This window comes from Bos indicus, chromosome 15 (assembly GCF_029378745.1).
Source record: "Bos indicus isolate NIAB-ARS_2022 breed Sahiwal x Tharparkar chromosome 15, NIAB-ARS_B.indTharparkar_mat_pri_1.0, whole genome shotgun sequence".
Lineage (NCBI taxonomy): Eukaryota > Metazoa > Chordata > Mammalia > Artiodactyla > Bovidae > Bos > Bos indicus.
In genome coordinates, this window is record NC_091774.1 from 14,699,313 (window position 1) to 14,721,204 (window position 21,892).

General features: G+C 37.9%; 1 protein-coding gene across 5 annotated transcripts in view; it reads left to right on the forward strand.

Annotated features, from left to right (window-relative positions):
• Window positions 1-7,494: 7,494 nt before the first annotated feature.
• Window positions 7,495-21,892, forward strand: part of MTMR2 (myotubularin related protein 2) — a 110,254-nt gene continuing 95,856 nt past the window's right edge. For 2 of the 5 annotated variants that reach the window (XM_070803341.1, XM_070803344.1), the window contains exons 1-2: window positions 7,497-7,741; window positions 16,336-16,406. Coding sequence is in view for 2 of the 5 variants with exons in the window: in XM_070803339.1 (XP_070659440.1) it covers window positions 7,662-7,741 (80 nt within the window). In the remaining 3 variants the exon portion in view is untranslated. Of the gene's footprint in view, window positions 7,742-16,335; window positions 16,407-18,630; window positions 18,815-21,892 lie in introns of all 5 variants that reach the window. The other 3 variants (XM_070803340.1, XM_070803343.1, XM_070803339.1) reach the window with 3 other exon arrangements.

A 21,892-nucleotide genomic window follows, 5' to 3' on the forward strand; every position in this document is an offset into this window, starting at 1 on the left:
TCATGGGTATGACCATGTCCTGTCATCCAGAATAAGCTGGTATTAAATTGGAGAAGGCAATGGCACCCCACTCCAGTACTCTTGCCTGGAAAATCCCATGGACGGAGGAGTCTGGTAGGCTGCAGTCCATGGGGTCGCTAAGAGTTGGACACGACTGAGCGACTTCACTTTCACTTTTCTCTTTCATGCACTGGAGAAGGAAATGGCAACCCACTCCAGTGTCCTTGCCTGGAGAATCCCAGGGATGATGGAGCCTGGTGGGCTGCCGTCTATGGGGTTGCACAGAGTCGGACATGACTGAAGCAACTTAGCATAGCATAGCATAGCATTATTATAGAATAGTGAATACATAGTGAAGACTCAGTTATGACACTGTCCAAGGAACTATAAGATTGATGTTCTTTCGTATAGAATACAACACATCCTCTGAGACAGCTTCCAATATATGGCGCACTTTCCCTCATTGACATACATGGGTCTGTAACTCAAGGCATAGAAGTGAGAGTGGCTTCACTCACTGTCATACCTATCTATTTGAATAATGTTTGTTTCCATCTCCTTTTTGTGCTTAGGTGGCTAGAGGTATTAACACTCGAGAGATGAACAATTTCACAGGGGCCATAACAATGGTCTCACCAAAGTGGAAGTTAAGACTGCTCTCAGACCATTTTAATTATCCCCAATATCCATTTCCTGACTCTTGTGCAATTAAATTTAAAAAAAAAATTTGGACCAATGGACACTAAATGGACAGAATTCTAAGATCAACTACAAGATTCTTAACACTGGTGTACAGATCTTGTAAACTCCCTTGCCCCGAGTATGGCCAGATATGTGAATGTGGTGAAATTTCACTCCTGTGAAAGATGGCATTACATGGCAAAAGTACATGTATTTTGCAATAATCTCAATTAGCTGGTAAGCAGATTGTCCCAGTCAAGCCTTCAGTTGAGAAGAAAATCTGGTTAACATTTTGATATCAATTTAGTGAGATCCTGAGCAGAATACCCAGTGAAATCTTGCCAAGACTCCTGATCCATAAAAACTGTGAAAGTGTCAGTCACTAGTGTCCTATTCTTTGCAACCCCATGGACTGTAGCCCGCTAGGCTCCTGTGTCCATGGGATTCTCCAGGCAAGAATACTGGAGTGGATAGCCAATGCCTTCTTCAGGGGATCTTTCCAAGCCAGGGCTCAAACCCACATCTCCTGCCTTGACAGGGGGATTCTTTACCTCTGTGCCACTGGGGAAGCCACTGAGACTAGGTCCCACTTTCTTCATAGGTTTAATGTCAAGAAATTCCAATTTGTCTTTGGCATTTATGAACATTGCTTTGGAGTCTCTGGATTGTTTTATTTTTCTGCAAAGCACTCATGCCTCTTCTTCTTCTTCTTTTTTTTTTTTTTTTAAAGTAAGAAATTAACTTTGAAACAAACTGAAAATTTTGTTTTGCTTGTAGTAACAACTCAGGTCTTGCTTCAGTTCTTTTACCTGGAAGAGTAGTAGGATATTCTGTCTTTGGTTCTTTTATCTGAGCTACTTACATTCTGCCTTTATGTTATTCAAATCAAAATAGGGTTTTTTGGTGTTCAATTTTTTTTTAATTGAATGAAAGACTCTACATTCTATAGTGCTTCACACTTTTCAGAAGTTTACACAATTTCATATAATCTCATAATAACTCCCCCTTTTCCCCTACCACTGTATTGACCCTACCCCATTCCTTCTCCCCATTGATAACCAACTATGTTTGTTCTCTGAGTCTGTTAGTCTGCTTTTATTGTTTTATTCACTAGTCATATTCCACATAAAAGTGATATCATACTGTATTTATCTTTCTGTCTTATTTCACTTAGCATAAGGCTCTCCAAGTCCACTCATGTCGCTGCAAATTGCAAAATCTCGTCCTTTTTCACAGGTGAGTAATATTCCATATCTCATATTCTTTATTCACATCTGATTATGGACTCTTAGGTTGCTTCTATACCTTGGTAATTATAAGTAATGCTACTATGAACACTGCGGTACATGTATCTTTTTGAATTAGTTTTTGTTTCTTTTGGCTATACACCCAGGAGTGAAACTGCATGAATGCACTGGTATAGAGTTCCCCTCTCTGGTTTTCTGTTTGGGAATTCCTGTCTCATTCTCTAGCTACCCTGGGCTTCTCAGGCCAGAAAGATAGTGGACTATCTATGATAGTATTTTCCACCCTGTATTGAACCACAATTTTGGTCTATCCATAGGTTAAAGCTATCAAAAATTGGAAATTTACTCTGTGTAGGTAATTTACGCCATATTTTGACTTTGCCTGTTTCTGTTCACTCTCTTAACCCCTTGGTTAGTTTTTGCTTGTTTAATTCTTTTTTGTATTTTGTCTAGAGTTTATAGTTTTTATCTGTGGAAAGGTCAGTCTGTTCAGTTCAGTCACTCAGTTGTGTCTGACTTTTTGCGACCCCATGAACCGCAGCACGCCAGGCCTCCCTGTCCATCACCAACTCCTGGAGTCCACCCAAACCCATGTCCATCAAGTCGGTGATGCCATCCAACCATCTCATTCTCTGTCGTCCCCTTCTCTTCCTGCCTTCAATCTTTCCCAGCATCAGGGTCTTTTCAAATGAGTCAGCTCTTCGCATCAGGTGGCCAAAGTATTGGAGTTTCAGCTTCAACATCAGTCCTTCCAATGAACACCCAGGACTGATCTCCTTTAGGATGGACTGGTTGGATCTTCTTGCAGTCCAAGGGATTCTCAAGAGTCTTCTCCAACACCACAGTTCAAAAGTATCAATTCTTCGGTGCTCAGCTTTCTTTACGGTCCAACTCTTACATCCATACATGACCACTGGAAAAACCATAGCCTTGACTAGACGGACCTTTGTTGACAAAGTAATGTCTCTGTTTTTTAATATGCTGTCTAGGTTGGTCATAACTTTCCTTCCAGTTAGTAAGTATCTTTTAATTTCATTTAATTTAATTTAAGGTCAGTTTGTTAGGAGCTTACTATTCCTCCATACTAGAAGTGGAATTCTCTAAATCAAAATAATTAAAAAACTAAGTTTTGAGATAGAAATAGCTAATTATAAGGTTTATACATACTTGATCTTTCCAAGGATTATGCGTTTTAGCTAATGTTTCAGGAGAACTATCTATTTGTCATAAGCTACCATTTTAATTTTACTATGTCAAGATACTTTATTCTGATTTAAGCTGATGGCACAAACCTATAGATCCAGATCAGTGCTATTCAGATTGTTGTCCACCAACCAGTGCCTGTATATGAAGGTATTTGCTGCCTGTCCACAATGAGGACAGAACTGGGAATATGTGTTTAGAACTTTTCATGCAACTTTTATGGAGTAACTTTTATGCTCATTAAATATAAGAAAAAAACGGACTGTATTTTACATGCCTTTGGCTATTCTTAAATTTCATTTTTCTAGTAATTAATTTTTCTTATATTTCAATTAATATAGTTTATTATAATTTTTCTCATATTTTACAAGTAATGAATTTTGCTTATATTTCTTATATTTACACCATTGTTGGTGGTGGCTTTGAAATTAAAAACAAAACACAGGCAATTCTCACAGGTAATTTGAAAAACACTCGCCTAGATTTCAAATAAGTAAATAACTTTTGGGAAGGTCTCAAGGCAACCATTTAATAGGAGAGATGAGCCTAGACTGTTATTTGATTATAGTGATGGTTCCTGAATGAACCTGAGATAGGCTAAAATGTTGTTTTAAAAGATGATGAAACTGAGGTGCAGAAAGTCCTAATCAAGTTGATTTTTGAGGGGGGTATATGACACAGTAATTAACATGTCAGAAAAAAATCAGTGCTAATGTAACTTTCAGCTGAGATGAAAGTATTCTTTGTTGCTCAGTCTGAGAAGTTACTGTATTACTATTTAAGTTAAAAGTAAAGCAGTAAGTTCATAGGAACAACAAATAATAGCAATATACCCATTTACTGACCCTGCTGTGCAACGGACTGTGTACAGGAAAAGAAACTATTGCATGTGTATTTTTATTCCTATTTTAGAAATGAGAAAACTGAGTCTAGGCAAAGCACCTTAATCAAAATTATAGAGCAAATAAGTGACAGAATTGGGGGCTTCCCTCATAGCTCAGTTGGTAAAGAATCTGCCTGCAATGTAGGAGACCCTGGTTCAATTCCTGGGTTGGGAAGATCCCCTGGAGAAGGAACCAGCCACCCACTCCAGTATTCTTGCCTGCAGAATTCCATGGACAGAGGAGCCTGGAGGGCTACAGTCCATGGGGTCGCAAGGTTGGACAGGACTTAGCGACTAAACCAGCAGCACAACCACCAAGTGACAGAATCAGGATTCCAATTCAAATTTGTCTGGTTCCAAAGTCTCTACACTTAACATTATTGTTCTTTATTAATCACTAAATAGACCACAATACAAATTGCTGCATCATTACACAGATGGTTTCAAGTGCTCTACTAACATAGTGCTAAAAATGAGCTTTACTAAAAATTACTTGGCCAAAAAGTCCATCAAGTCAAAGCTATGGTTTTTCCAGTAGTCATGTATGGATGTGAGAGGTGGACTATAAAGAAAACTGATCACTGAAGAATTGATGCTTTTGAATTATGGTGTTGGAAAAGACTCTTGAGAATCCCTTGGACTGCAAGGAGATCCAGCCAGTCCATCCTAAAGGAAATCAGTTCTGAATATTCATTGGAATATTCAGATGCTGATGCTGAAGCTGAAACTCCAATAGTTTGGCTACCTGATGCAAAGAACTGACTCATTTGAAAAGACCCTGATGCTGGGAAAGATTGAGGGCAGGAGGAGAAGGGGACGACAGAGGATGAGATGGTTGGATGGCATCACCGACTCAATGGACAATAGTTTGAGCAGCTCCGGGAATTGGTGATAGACAGGGAAGCCTGGTGTGCTGCAGTCCATGGGGTCGCAAAGAGTCGGACTCAACTGAGTGACTGAACTGAACTGAAAAAATGAACTGAGTAGTAGAAAGTACAAGGGTGTCCCGTCCAAGGATTTTACCAAATTTAGATTGGAAAATCCATGTCAGGATACCAGGTGACAGTGAGCCAACAATTTGGATGACAGGTAGGGATGGAAAAGCATTAGCAAGTTTTTTTTCCCTAATGAATCATTGTAGATGTTTATTCTTGTTTCTGACTACCTGTTCTCTTTGCCTATCAGAGGAGTACAGTTAAGCTCTCTTTACAGATTATAGAAATAAAAAACATTAGTTGCCATCCAGTACCTGCCAAGCTAGAGAATGGAACAGAAAGGCCAAGTCTTTTCGCTTCAATACATATTCATTCATTGTAATAAGTACAACAGTAGAAAATTTTATTTTCTTGGGCTCCAAAATCACTGTGGATGGTGACGACAGCCATGAAATGAAAAGACATTTGCTCCTTGGAAGAAAAGCTATGCCAAACCTAGACAGTGTATTAAAAAGCAGAGACACCACTTTGCCAACAAAGGTCCATATAGTCAAAGCTATGGTTTTTCCAGTAGTCATGTACTGATATGAGAGGTGGATCAAAAAGGCTGAGCACTAAAAAACTGATGTTTTCCAATTGTGGTGCTGGAGAAGACACTTGAGAATCCCTTGGACAGCAAGGAGATCAGTCAATCCTAAAGGAGATCAATCCTGAATTTTCATTGCAAGGACAGTCACTGAAGTTGAAGCTCCAATACTTTGGCCACCTGATGTGAAGAGCCAACTCAATAGAAAAGACCCTGATGCTGGGAAAGATTGAGGGCAAGAGGAGGAGGTGGCAGAGGATGAGATGGTTAGATAGCATCACCGACTGTGATATGTGACATGATATGTGACATGAATGTGAGATAGTGATGGACAGAGAAGCCTGGCAAGCTGCAGACCATGGGGTCGCAGCTTGGACCGGACTTAGTGTCGGAGTCGGACAGGACTTGGTGACTGAACAATGAACTATAGCTTATATGGAACACAACTAGGTTAGCTGCTCTTCTGAGGAATGTACTTGCAAGTTAATATTTCACTGCTTCTATACCTTGAGACTTTCTTAAAGACATCAGTTATTGTCAGTGTAAATTACATCTAGTTTAAATCAACATAATTCTATTTATCCTAGCAAGGAAGCTTTTTTTAAACTACTCATTGTCTTGATTTCTTTCACAGAAATAATCTTTGCATATTTTTATACCACATACATGAGGTGACTGTGATTCAGTCTCAACCAGAGAAATTCCTTTATGATATCCTTTCTATGGCCTTCCTTTGTCCTCTGTAATAGAAAATTACCAGCAGAAGCACTTCCCCTTCACCCAGTTCCTGTTCTCTTATCACAGATTATCCCTTTACACTCCCTTCCTGCCTTGTTGGGGAATTTGAGAGGGCAGGGAAAGACTGCTAAACCGTTGCCTTCTATCCAATATCCACTGCAGCCAATGGTATTCATATCTAATCTTTTGCACATTTAACAGTTCCCTCAACAATTCCTCTTTCATACCTTTTGGGGTGGACAATGGATTAATGCCAAAGTGATTTTTTCCCTTCACACACTTCAAGACCACACAGAGTTTAATCCAAGTTACAGCAGGACTGATAGTTTCAGCTTTTATTTTTTTGTAGTGCCCTTTCTATAATGCTGGGCTGGGGGTGCAAGGGAAACAAGAATGATGAGCAGTCATTTTTTTCCCCTACCTGGTTTATACTTTCCATATTACTCTTACCATACCAATCACTTCTTGCTTCTCAACCTCCTCCTCTCCTGTAGCTATCATGTTTGAAACTGTGTTAAAAACTGCTTATACACACTAGTCCATTTCATCCTCACCACCCTTATGGAGAGGGTAGTAATACTACTTACATATGAGGGCTTTCTATGTATGAAGCATTGTTTTAAGTGTTTAACATGTATTAACTCATCTAGTCTGTGAAGCTGGTTTTCCTGTTTTACAGATTAAAAAGTTAATGTTCCATGCCTTGGATTACACTGCAAATAACTGAGAGAGGCAGGATTTGAATCCACTAACTTTAAAGTAGGCTTTAATTATGATTTAATGAGCAATTACTTAATCATTTTCAGCTCTTGACCTGATGAGTATTTCGCCATCTCACCTCTCACAGCCTCATCCTTTACGCGAACCTGTGTTCACGTCCTCCCTTCCTCATCCCCCACGTCTCTCTGCCTCTCATCCTACGGTTTGCCCACATCCTTTATTATTCTGTCCTCTCCTCCGACCCCCACATTCCCGTCACAATTGTCCCCGTCCTGAAGGTCCTTGTTTACAGACCCTCGTCCGTAATACTCGCTGCTTCCTTTATTATTTTTAAGACGGCCCCTCCTTCTGCAGCCTCCCGCTGGCCTCAGAGGAGCCTCGGCCCTCAGGCGCCGTCACACGCTCCCCGGCCCCCGGCGGCCGCGCGGGGTGACGGCCTGCGAGGCGCGCCAGGGCGGGCGCCCCGGCGGCGCCGCGGGCTCCTGCGGCTCCCGGCAGCGCCCGCGCGCGGTGCAGGCTGGGGGAACATGGCCGCTTCCGGTCTCCCTGCCGGGCCGGCGCGGGCCTGAGCGCGGGCCCAGCCTGTCGCACCCCACCTTCCGCTCCTCCCGCCGGGCAGCTGCGGAGGTCGCCGCAGGCTTTTCCTCCGGCTGCCCCCGCGCCGCGCCATGGAGAAGAGCTCGAGTTGCGAGAGCCTTGGCTCCCAGCCAGCAGTAGCACGGCCGCCCAGCGTGGACTCCCTGTCCAGGTAACTGGGGCCCGCCGAGCGTCCGAGGGGGATGAAGAGGGGCCCGGGACCCGCTGGACGGTGCCCACCTCTCGGGCTCCGGGACTGGGAAGCTGCGCCGGAATTCCTTCTTTCAGGCTGGGAACCTCTTCTTCCTTCCTCTCTGCGGGTTAGAGGCTGGGAAAGAGGAGGTTCAAACTCTGCGGTTCTTCATCGGCCTTACCTTTTGTATTCTGGTGTTTTTATCTGCGGTCGAGAACGCCTCAGTCCACTGCATCCTCTAATCTCTCATTTCCCTCTTAATTCATTTTTTGGACAGCCCTTCCCCGACTCTATCCCCTCCCCCCCATCTCCTCCCTGCCTTTCTCTCTCGACTCTTTTCTGAGACCCTTCTCCAGTCTTTTTTCCATCCGTCTTTCAGTCTTCGGTTTCTGGGTTCTTGCCCACCCTTTCCGCTCTTTCCCGTCACTTCACACTTCTTTTACGGTTTCCTTGCATTCTGATCTTCCTCCCTCCCCTCAACTTTGCTTTAAAATGTAAGTAAGAGTACCCACACCGTGAATCTTCCAGCTGAACGTTATTATTCCTGAGTAATGAGTGGTAGTTTTCATCCTTCCTGGGCTACCTACCGGTTCTCCAGGTTTCCATCTTGTATCAGCTGGGGTTTCCCCCCCTGGAATTTTGAGGAGGATTTTACTATGCAGCTTTCCACAGAGCTGTCGTGAATGTTAACTTGACGTGTTTCAAAGGCAGTTTTTTTCCTTTTATTTCAAAATAGTAATTTAAATTTTATTAAGAAATAATGGAAGACCTGTATTGTTATACTGCTACACTGAAATCAGGTTCTTTTCCTTTGAAAAAGTCTAGTTGTTATTAGTTATTAGATACTAAACCGCTGTAAACTAGCACATGTTTCTTTTTTTTTCCCGTGAATAAATTGGAGTTGCTCTCTTTTAATTCGTTTTCGACTCTGCTAAATATGGGTGATACTGCCGTTCTTTTTCCTGTTGCTGTTCAGGACCTTATTGGAAAGTCAGTCATTACCTGATCCCACCTTTCTTTATTAGATTCTCTTCCTAAATGTGTTCATAGCAACCTGCTCACCCTTTTTACAGTGTTTTTAACAAGCACAGTGTTGGTTTAATTGTCTTCTCTACTAGACTATAAGCTACTTGAGGGCAAGGATCATATCGTATTGGTTTTCATATCACCATCGTTTAACAGAGACCCTGCCTGTCAGAGGTGCTTAATAAAAAATTTTTTTTTTTTTTTGAATTTGTAGATTGAATTATGCTGGAGAGTGATTGTGCATTTGATTATGTACCAGTAGTGTGAGTTTGTTTCAGGTGCTCTTTAGGTTTATTGCTCTGAAATTTAGGTCTTCCCTCGTGGCTGGGAAGGTAAAGAATCTGCCTGCAATGAAATTTAGAAGCCTGGGGGATTTACACTCAGCTGTAAAATCATTCACAAAACAGATTGGAAAATTACAATTTTATGGGAAAGTTACAAATGGCAACTATGGCTCAGGATAGATAGATTGTAAAGAAAACAAATGAGACAACTGAAATAATCTCATCCAAGGGAGGATTTGGAACCACAGGAGGCAGCATAGTCTTGTTAGAAAGAAAGTACTGGATGTCAGGAGGCTCAGGCTCTGTAGTCCTAGGCTCAGTTTGTCATTTGGCCTGTCTCATTTAACCTCTTCAGTCTGCAATTTTCTCATCTTTTGAAATAAGGCAGGGGGAAGGGAGAGTTGATCTAGAGCATCTGTAAGGTCCCTTTAAGCTTTAAAAATCTGTCAGTTCTGTATCTTAATGATAATAACCTTTGTTTTGAATTTTTGAAATTACTCTAAATGTTTATATCACATAACTAGGTTAGTTTTGCCAGTTAAGCACATTTATTTACTAAAAGAAGCAGCCCAACAACTTCAAAGTTTATATGTATATATTTTAACTTATTAATGAAACATTAGGTTACATTTGAATATGGGAAAGTTAAGAATTCCTTGAATTTTGACTGGAGTTCGTTGGCTTCATCCTCTCCAGACAAAATTATAAGTCTGGCTCTACTTTCACAGGAAAATGCCAGTTTTCATTCCTGTTCTCTGGGAAAGTAGAAAAATAACGTTTATTGATTGTCTATAGAATTCATCCTGCTAAATTCTTTCATATCTTATTTTGTGAATCATTACACCTATTTGTGGCACTCTCTTTAATCAACATTATAGGATAGCTGGATTGTAGACACTTGTTAGAAAGCTTAATTTTAAATTTAATTTAGGGTAACAGTCAATCACAGGTGATTCTAATACAGAGGGAGGGTGGACAACTATGGTGACAACAGCAATGTTAGGTACCTACCCAGATTAAGTTTATTACTTTTATTATCCTATGATTAAGTGAAATATTGGTGTTTGAACTATATTATCTCAGTCTTGCAGAAATCTCATTCTTAAATTGTAGTTCTACTTTCATTGTATACAATTAGAAAATTCTCTTTTTCTTATTTTCAGTTAGGAAAATTGCCTTGTGAAATTACTTTGATATCTCCTGCAAAATAATAGTTAATAATTCTACTCAGTGTATTACAGATTGTGATTTGCACATGAGATTACCAAATTTCTGCTGAGTTTAGTTTCAAGGAAAATTTTGCTTATGTTTTCTATTTGTTTCAAAATGGAAATTATGTAGCTGCATCTTCAATTTGGCAAAAAGTCTTCAGTCAGATTTATAACTGAAGTTGGAAATATATTCATCTTTAATTCCTTCAAATACTCCTACTATTAGATGGAGCCAGTTTAAATATTATGTTTAAATGTGTTAGTTTGTAAAATGTTTTATACTCTTCTGGGAAGTAGGAAAAATATAAATCTGTAAAATAGTACCATAACCCATGTGGTTGCCCATTGTTTTTTGGAAAATGACACACTCCATTTAGGTTGAGTGATTGGCTCTTGTGGGATCTGTGGTTCACACTAAACATATGTTGAGTTTTAATATCTATATATCCACAGTCTATGTATATCTATAAATTTGTAGTCAGCTCAGAATTGCTATTGCTTCTAGCTTTGCCTTGTAGGCCATGATAAGCCGTATCTTTGTTCACAGAAGAGCAATTTCATTCTTAATATGATATTCAGATAGTAGTTTCTATCAACTACAGCTGATTAGCCATTATGTCATGTTGCATGCTTAAGCTAATTTTCTTTGGTGAGTCCTGCTTGGTATTGCTTACTTGAGTGAACTGTTCAGCAGCTCTTGTATATCCTGCTGTTGTCCATTCATCACACATGTCCTGCCCCACCGAGAGAGAGAGTTGTGAAAAAATTCATTTCAGCACACTGATTTTCTGACTGTATTCCAGATGGCCTTGCTCTGATTTTTGTGGTCAAACTATTGATAAAACAATCCTGTGGGCTGGATACGGTAGCTAGGGTAGACGTGAGCTTCAGAACCGTAGAAGTTATACAGCAGAATTTAACACTGTATTGATAATCATCTGGCTTCTTAGTCTGTTTTTTTCCATCTTTCAGTTTGTACACTGTTAGAGTATGTACTGCTTAAGTGGGTTTCTTTGATTATTTTTTACTGTGCACAATTCATGCTAATAAATCTAGTGCCAGAGAGGCACCCAGTAGATGATTGAATAAAGAAACGTTGACTGAATGTTCAACACTTGTCTTACTTGTTGTTTCTACTCAAAGAATTAAAAGGTTTTCCAAAGTGAAATGTGGCCTGTAAAGTCACAAGTTCAGGTTCAAGCTGACGGATGCCCTTGTGTGAAGCCTCTTGACACCCTGGGCGTTTGTATTGTCCGCATTATCTTTTCTGTGCCCACTCCTCTGTCTTCAACAACATTGTTTCCTTAGCCTACTGGATTTTCCATCTGTCTTGATTACTTTGGTCTCTTTCTCTCGAATTTAGTTTGTCAGTTATTTAATCTGTATTTCTTTCATCTAATATATCCTCATTTTCTAATTTCTCTGGGCACCATTTGTTTGTCTCAGATTATTTTTGGTTATCAGTTGATTTCTAGCGTATAAATTCATTAGCATTTATGAACATCTTATATTTACATTTAACTTAGATTGAAACAATCAAAGAGGAGGTGCACATAATATAATCAAAAAAGTAGCTCCAGCTAATTACATTTTTGAATTGCATGTCTTCCTTAAAATTATCATCATTTGAAAACAGCAGATCGTGAATTTCTGTTTCTATGAATTTTGATGATACTTACAGCCTGAAGGGGCTTTCTTGGTGGCTCAGCGGTAAATATTCTGCTGGCAATGCAGGAGCCGCAGGAGACACAGGTTCAATGTCTGGGTCAGGAAGATCCCCTGGAGGAGGGCATAGCAACCCACGCCAGTGTTCTTGCCTGGAGAATCCCATGGACAGAGCTGCCTGGCCAGCTGCAGCCCTTAGGGTTGCCAAAAGTTGGATACAAGTCAAGCAACTTAGCATGCTTGTATACACACACACACATAGCCCGAAGAGGTAGGAGTTTTTAAGATTTCTAAACTACATTTCACTGGAGGATCTCATTCCTGGTTTCAGCCCCAAGGTCACTTAGAAGTGAGGCCAGTAGGAAGTATCCTTTCAGGTTGTTTTTTTCAGTAGTGCTGATGGATTTGTATCCAATGACACATTCTTACCAGTTCTCCTTTTGACTCTTGGCATGACTTCTGAGGCAGCTGGCTGGGTTAGTGGACTATAGCTACAGAATAAAGTGAAGTTAATACATTGTATCTCCAACCTTGGCCTTATTATTAACACCTTGCATCAGACATTGAACATTTGACAGCCTAAAAATTACTTATTTTGAGTTTCATTATAACAGGACCCTAAAAGAACCTTAAGGTTCTATTAGATAAGATCCAATATTATTGTGAACTAATCAGTACTTATGTATATTTTTCTGGAAGAACATGTAAAGAGCTTACTTATTGATCACAGTGTTCGGGTTAATACTAAAGTTGAAACTGGGTCCTGTGTAGGATTTTTACCTGCTTACTCTGTCATCATCAGTCTTCTATTAATATAGCTCAGTAGTTCTAAGACAGTAACATCAGCATCCCTTAGGAATTTGTTCAAATACAGGTTTCCTGGCCCTGCCTCAGATGTAGCTGATCCAAAGCTTTGGGGGTGGAGACCAGCGTTTGTATTTTATCAGGACAGCCAGGTGATCCTGATGCATGCTGAAGTTTGGGAACCACTGTTATTGAGTCTTTTACTGATGGTTGCTTAGTAACTCCAAGCGCATTACTTGAGAGCACTTTTGTAAAAATATTCACTGACATAATGAAAGGTAAAAGTCCATCTCTTGTGGATTTATTATATTTGGCTTTTAGGAAATTTCCTGAGAGCTTTTCTTTCTTAGCCACAAAAAAGAACACCAAAACAAGAATGTATGTTTTGGGGCTTATGAAAATAGGTCCTTGGTGAGATACATTAGTGGTAACATACAATTTTTAAAACTATTAAAAAGAATTCCAGAAGGCTATCACCTGAACCAATAAAGGATTATGTCCAAGGGAAGGAAATAACCCAAATACAGATGTTCAGAAAGCAGTGAGTTTATTTTGGAAAGCTTCCAGTTAATGCTATTGTATTCAAACTCACCAGGGACAAAGGTTGCGTGTGATTCAGGAAATTCTCCAGATTAGTATAGAGTATTTTCTTTCTAAAGGAAGTTAGTTTTGAGTTGGTAAAGCACTTGCAATGTCTTGGCCTACTCTATGATTTAGTTAAATCAATGGATAGGATTAAAGCTATTGAGAGGTGAGAGTCGTGCATAGGGAGTGATAAGCTTGCTTTACATGGGAAGTCAGGTTAAAAATGGAACTATATAAAATGAAAAGATTGATACAAAGCGGTTATAATTAAAGGGACAGGGAAGATGCCCTTTTAATGAAAATAGTAACCTCAGTAACCTCAATTCCCTTTCCTGTAGCTTTATTACACAGAACTAACTGTGGTATCCCTCTTAATGTGTTTCTATATATGTACCAGTGTTGTCATCACTATAGATCACTTATGAGCAAGTTTTCTAATTCTTCTCCTGGCCAAGTACCTTAGTACTGTGGCAGTAATTGCTGATGAATTTTCCTTCTTTAAAAGACTTCACTGGATGAGATTAACTCTTGGGCTGTTTAAGTAATTCTTAGTCTAGGTTAAATAAGGGCAGATGCTATATAATAAAAATTTTAAAATGTTTCAACCTATACACTTCAAAAAACCTAAATACACTTACTTGGAAAACTCTTCTTTCTTCTTCATTTTTTTTTTTTTTTTTTAAGTTTAGGTTTAGCAGAGTATAACAGAAAATCCAAAGTAAAACTTGTCATAAAACAAAGATAATTTTGTGTTATTTTGCCCCACATAAAACCCAGGAATAGTTAATACAGATCTGATACAATGGATATAAAGTATCCAGGACATAGACTCTTTCTAACTTACTGTATCTTACATTCCAATGTTACCATGAGAGCCAGAATTACTGTTGCAGTTCTTTAACCACTGATCTTCCTGAGTCCAAAAGGAGGACAGGAAGAAGAAAGGCATGTTGCCTCTATTTAAAGGATACATTTTTTGAAGTCACATACCACCTTCTAAGTTTACATCCAGTTTGACAGATCATGGTCCCATGCCATACCTACCACAGTGGAGGCTAGATTATGCAGTCTCTTCTGGGAGGCCTTATTCTAAACTGAAAGTTGGAAATGTGTGTCTAAGGACTAGGAGAGAATAGGTATTGAAGACAGGCAGTAGCTTCTCCCATATATACAGATAAATCTTCTTAAAGCAAGGAAAATATTTTTCAGTTGAAGCGTACAACACTTAATTATGCCAGAGACATTCTTAGATTTGCCTGCAGTGATCACAATGGAAAATGCCTGGAAAGAGAGATAATATATTGTAGCAAACCAAAAATGAGAACTGTATCTTGGAGCCCTCTAAACTTTTGATTTTTTAAGCTTTTTACTTTTTTGTGTGTGTATTATCTTAGGCTAGATTTTTATAATCTTAATCTAGGACCATACAGTGAAAAGGATGCATTTATTTATTCCCGTGGCACTAAGTGAAAAGCAAATAGAAATCAAATGAAGAGTGACCAGCTGTGCTGTTTCATTTGAGAAGCTCAAGGAATTGTTGGGTAAAGCGGTGGTGGTCTGAGGGAGTGGCCTACACTGCTTATTCCTTTGCACTTTGGCATTCATTTCGAGGCCATGTATCCATGTGTTTTATATCCTCCCAGAATGCTGCATCAGGTTATATTCAGGTATTTTCTCTCATTTCAGTTGAGAAGATTTGGTCTTCATAAGGAAAGGAAAGCAGGCGGTTCAGGGCCATGTTAATTTATGAATGCTTTTGCCAATATCTTGTGTTTATTTTTGTATCTTCAATCTAAAAGTTCTATGCATTTTTGTTACCAAACTTAAATATTGATATTTTAAGCATGTCATGTCAAACATAAGAAGTTTAATCATTGGGGATTAATAGAGGAGGGTAGAGGAGTCTCTTCTGGGAGACTCCTGTGACTCATTGTGCTCAAGGGATTTGATAGGCATGAGTAACAGACATATCCATCTTCTTTCTAACAGCATTGGCAATACTGAAACTAGCAAGTGGGTAGTTGCTCAAGTAAGACTTTGTTAGGAAGTTGTGTGTTAGCCAAAGGTGTAATAACTTTGACTCATGATGGGCTAGTATCATGAGCCTTAATTTTCTTGAATTGAGCCAGGACACCTGGCAAAGGTCAAGAATAAAACTTTACACAATATAAATGTCCTCTGTTACTGGTACTGGATAATATTCTTCTGTTACAACCAAAAGCAGTACCTAAAAATATGAACACCTGAGATAAACTTTGCTTTTCAAGTGAAAGTTGTCCTAGTAAACGATAGTAGTAGTATCAATAGTCACAATAATGTAAATAAAAGCACTTAATGTTTATTGAGTGCTTACTGTGTGCTTGGCATAGTGCTAAAATTCCTTATATGCATTTTCCCCTTTAATTCTCCTAATTGTATGAAAGAAGCAGTATTAGTATTCACGTTTTACAGATGAGAAAACTGCAGATTAGGGAAAGCAGTTTGACATTTGGACCCAAGTTCTGTTTAACTTCAGGGGCTCAGTACCAAAATGAACTCATCATGCCTGGCGATCTGGTGCCCCAGCTCCAGGGCAGAACTTGGTTCAGCAGTGAGAGGGCAGTCCCAGGCAGGTCAGGTGGGTGTCTTGATGGGGAAGTGAGTTTCCTTGACCAGTTGCACTTTCTGCTGAGCAGAATGATGAGGTGCACAGGATATTAAGTTCAGAATTTTGATCTTTGGAGAGAATTTTCTCTAGTTTTGAATGTTTTTTTCTTCCAACGGAAAATAGGATAATTTTTTTTTCTTTGCCTAAATAGTAAGAGGATGGTATCACTTTCAGTTAGAAGAACAGGCTTACATTTTGAATATCAGATAAATTAATAAAGAGTAAACATGATGCCAAAACCTCTTTCTCCCCGTCCCTCCCCTTTAGGCTTTACAGAGTACTTTAGACTATTTTACTGTAGGATTCCTTAAATATCTGAATTCCCTTAAGTTCCTTTGTGTTTGTTTACAGTTAATGTGTTAAGAGCCATTGACATTTGAAGATCATCAGAAGTGAAGATAAAACATCTCAAAAATTATAATGTAAGTGAATGGGAAAATGGAAATAAAAAATGGACGGAAGTTAATATTGCCAACAATATTTCTGCAGTTCATATATTATCCCAAATGAAATTTATGTGTATGAGTAACCAATAACTTCAAACTTTAGTCCCAAATCCAAGTTCTGGTCCTTAAATTCTGTTCTCTTCTACCTGGGGAAAATAGTCACCAACTTTTAGTCATCAGTAATTTCCCATTAAAATTCTTTTGGCTTCCATGTACTATTTTTTGCTTTTTCCTTCCTAGACTTTGCACTTTGACAAGGGCTGATGTTGTATTTAAAATTGTATGTGTGTGGAGACTGAGGTCTTCACTTTCCAGCCACTGATGTATGTTTTATGCAGTTTTAATTTTACTATTGTTCTGTATTTCTTAGGCAAAAATATGACCAGTAAGCTAGCTAGCCTCTCCCTTCCTTCCCTTCTGTCTTCACCCACTCCCTTCCTTCCTTTCTTACTCTGTATAAATATTTGCTTAACATAGATAATGTCCTGCATGTTGAGCTAGATCTAGAATTCCTGAATACAACCTTGGTGCTGAAATGAGTAATGTCATCTTTTTGTACAGATAGGGCGTTAAAGATGAGCTAGTTAATTTCTCAAGTGTGCCTGAGGCCCGCCTGCACATTTCAGTCACTTGTGGTGCTTGATGAGCATTTAGTTTCCTAGGTTCTGAACCAGACATTCTGAATCCTGGGGAGTGGGCCCAGGAATCTCTCCTTAAAGTGAGAACCACTAATCCAGATATTTTTGGATTCTAGTACAACTGTGTAAGTTTGTAGTTGAGGGAATAGACCTAGAGAAGTTTAGTAACTTAACCCAAAGACACCATAAGTGTTTGAAGGCCAGGAATGGTTTGGTGGTGTTTTCTCCAAAGTCACAGAGAAATATTTAGTGCCAGAAGTGATCTTCTGACTTCTGCTTCTAGACTTCAAGTCATGGCATGATTTTAGTTAGGTCAGACCATTTGTGTGTGTGTGTGTGTGTCTGTGTGTGTGTGTGTATAATCATAAGCAGTTCATCACTGTACCTGAAAAAAACAACTAAAAAAAAAACTGAAGAACATGAACTGTTTGTTTCTTCATCTTCAGTCAGATGGATGACTGGTTCTGATTTTGAAATCATTGGGTGGGAAAAAGCCCCTGGTAGTCCAGTCCAGAAAGAGTAACCCCTCTCCCCCCCGCACCCATGGCACTATCTCTACTTGGTCTTTAAATTTTATGCTTCTGAAAAGGAAGGATCTGATTTCATTTTTGAATGATGGTAGCTAATAGTAGGTGCTTGATAAATAGTATAAACAGGTTGCTGTTAAAATTTTTTTCCCCCCTTTGGATTCTATAAGATACTGTTAGGAGTGGTTTTATTTTCTTTGTACAGAAGTTGATAGTTTATATGCTAAGCCAGAGACCTTAAATAATTGAAGTCATTTGTATGTATGATACTCCATTGTTATAGTTCACATATATCATATAGTTCATATGTTCACAATATCTCTGAGTATGAAAATATTCTAAAGTGTTTTCTGAACTATATGTGAATTAATTTTAGTGTTGTATTTTGTATTGTATATGGTATAATGATAATTACTGAATTTTAACCTTACATTAGTAAATGTATTTATTCAATTTTCTTTGAAATATTCTTTAATTCTCAAATTAACTACAAAGTTTAACTATAAAATGCTGTTAACTCAATTTTCCAGGAATTTTTGAACATATTTTCACTGTAAGATTTTAAAAAAGGGACATTTAAAGTCACATACTCATTTCTAATAAGTTGTATTTTTGTAATTTAAAATTTTCTTCCCATTAAATACTTTTTTTACTCTTTTTGTAATCACAGACTTAAAATTGTACATATGGTAGTTCTAAAAAGGAGTCTTATCTACTATGCAGTGTAAATCCTTCATTTTTTGTGTGTGTTGAGACACTGAAGTTAAGGGACTCGCCTAACAGTGGAATTTTTATAAATATTAAAATACACATGTGAGCAAACAGTAATATTGTATTTCTATAATGATAAGTATAAAATGCTTTGAACACTGTAAAAGTATCACACAAATGTAATGTATTATGGTTACTGCTCTGGTGATAATATGTGCACTTAGTTTTCTTATGATTAGATTAAAAACATTTACTGTTTAAAATCAGAAAGAAAAGTATGCAGATGCTTGTGACATGGTCTGTTCTCTTATTTCTTCTGTTCAGATTTTACTGTGTCTCCTTGAAGTACACGGTACTAGAATAGATACTTTGTGGGTTACCAGAGAAATTTCTCTTTCCCTGTGGTAGTCCGTCCACATTGTCACCTTATACAATTACACAGAGTGCTCAGAATGATACTTCTATATTGCAAGACTTCTGTCAGCAGTTTTCTTTGGGGAAAAAAATGGTGAGTGAATGAATGTTCAGTATTGTTCCTCAATGTAATCAAAGTAACTAATGGTAATGTTAACACATTTTGGTGTAGTTTATAGTTAGAAAAGTGTTTCACCTACATTATCTCTTGTGAGGAGATTCTCATTGGACAGCTGAGTAACTTGAGGCTCAAAGGAGTGAATGACTGTCCATTGTCCCTGCTTAGAAGAGATTGAACTAGAACTTGAACTGTGACTCTAAATGCATGCTGTTTCCCTGCCCTACATAAATCATTGTATGGATGTGTTCAAGTTTCATGGGGTATACATTTTGTTTTTAAAAATAAACTCTAAATATTGGAAAATTAATGATAGGTTTACCTTGTCCAGCCAGTCCAATTATTTTCTTTGGAAGTCTGACTCACTTTTGGTACTCTTAAAATGCTTAGCAAGAGATGAAGGTTTATTTTGAATAAAAGGTATATTCTTAGCATGGCTACCAGTGTGTGCTGCATAGAATTATTTGAGTGTTTAAATGTTTAAAAGAGTAGTAATTATAGTCTTTAGAAGTATGTTGAACTATGTAAGCTAAAAATTTGTGCTATGTAATATATAATATATACAACCTAATGTAGTGAAAAGTCTTGGTACTTTCTTAGGACTGAGTATTTTTAGTTTGGATTCTGCTTCTTAACTGTGACTTGGCTTGATTTCTCTGAGCCTGATTCCTTTATCTGGAAAAAGGGTAAAACGATACTTACTGTCTTTATAGAATTGTTGTGAGACCTGAATATGATGATTTATCTTGATGACAGTAATTAAAAAAAAATAGCTAATGCTTATGTAGTGTGTACTATGTCATAGGCACTGTTTTAAGTATTTTATGTATAGTCATTGAATTCTTATAACAGTCCTGTGAAGTATGAGAATTATCACTATAGATGGGGAAACTGAAGCGCAGAGAGTTTAGTAACTTCCTCGAGGTCACAACAGAGTGGTAGAATCATAATTTAGTACCAGACAGTCTAGTTCCAGAGTCGGCAATAAGTATGAAAGAGACTATGTATGAGAGCTCTTTGACATTTGTAAAGGGCTATGCTAATGTTAAGTATTATTACTTTAAAAATATTTTACGAGAGATGTTTTCCTCATCTTCATTATATAGCTAGAGGGGAAAAGGCAAAAACAAGCAAGAAAAAGCAACCAGCTTAATCTGGTAAATAATGAATAATATTCAAAATTAAGGGAGGATAAATCACTGAATGATGCCAGTACACTAGATTTTTAATTTAACTATTCCAAGCTAGGAAGAGAAAGAGACATTGAATGATCTTATTTTCCTACAAAATGTTTCAGTGACTGCAGAACAAAACAAAACACCTATGTTAACTTCACTTATATTACTGAAGTTTTTGCAGAAAACTTGTATCTCATGTTGATGGGGTTGTGACCAATTAATAGTAATAATTTGTTTTTCTCTGATTTGGAAAAGCAAAAATGTCCGTCTAGATAACTTGAAGAATAGATGCGTGACTTCAGAGTTTTAATAATGAATTATATTTGCATGATGGAATGAGAAAATTACATGCAAGGTCATTTATCAGTGTGTGAATTCCCCATGTATTTTCTGTACTTGTTCCGGTAAAAGTGTTGAGCAAGCATTTACAGAATAGGTCAACTCTCCTCTTTGCAGTGTTTCTGCCCTGATACTTCAATTTGGATGGAACTGTTTGTTTCTAAAAGGAAATGCAGTATCTGTGTAGTGTGCTTTGAGCTCTAATAATCTTACCAGCTTTCCAATAATCTTTCTCAGCTAAACTGATCTATACGTAGCTTTCCCTCTCTAGGCTTTGTATGAAACCATGTGAGTTTTAATTTCTACTCTCATCAGAGTTTGAATCAGGATTTTTGAAGGGGTTCTGAGAAACTCTTTAAAAAGCAGTTGTTGAGGGTGTTGGAACTTCTGGTCCCTTCTGCTCTCCAGTTCTTACCCCATCCTCCATGGGCACATTCCTTTTGGCTAGAATACTTTGGCTTTCACCTATTTATTTATATTTCCAGATACGATCTTTGAAGAAACTGTACTCTGTAGAAAAAAAGATGTATGTAAACTATTTTCTATGCAACCTGGTTTTTCGTACTTTCTCTTGCATTACCAAATAATATGTCCTATCTTTTAGTTAGGAAAATGTAGTCGGTAGATCTGAAACTAAAATAATAAAAATTAAACTATAACCAAGGTTGCATGTACCTTAGAACCTAGAGATTTTCCAGATGTCAACTTGCACCAGCTGTCTCAGAGCTCAAATTCCCTTTGTTTCTCTGAAGAATACAGAATGTAGTCTCATCTTTGTTAATCAGATGCCATGATGATAAGATCACTGTGCCACCTCTTTTAAACTATGGGTTGGTTAAGTAAAAAAAAAAAACAAAAAAAAACTCAGGTTTCTGGTGTACCATTTAAAAAAATAATTACTATAATTTGTAATTAATTTGTTTGGGGAGTCGTTTTTCTGTTTTGGAGATCCTACAAATATTCTGACAATAGGTCTTTTGTATCCCAAGTGCTTTATACACAGTGCAGGCCTTTTATTTATTTTTAATAAAACTTTCAACAGAATGATGAATAGAGCATGAACAGTGCTTATGTACTGTAGTCTATTGTGTAAGTATTGACAGCAAAATTTGCATTTCTAGAAAAGCCTGTTCACAGTTAGAATGTAGAGTACATTCTTTAATGTTCTTGGACAAACATGCTATGTATGTGCTCAGGACATTACTTACAGGAGAATACTTCTTTGAAAAGAATCTTTTCTTCCCATGGAATACTGAAGAAAAATTAATATGGCTGTAGGAGTGAAGCCATTTATATAAGGCAAGTGATTTAAATCTTACTGTAATGACTGTGGTCAATAGTAACTGGAAATAAAAGAAATGCAAGCTTTCTCAGATTCTTGGGAGGCATTAGTTGATTAGGATATGTGAAAAGATAGGTGAATTGTACTTGAGCTAGGAGTGTAAAGTGTGGGCATATTTATCTGCACCCCTAATTATCACAAACACTTTCTTCTGCTATAATAGAAATATTTTTTACTGGATTTTGAATTATTAAA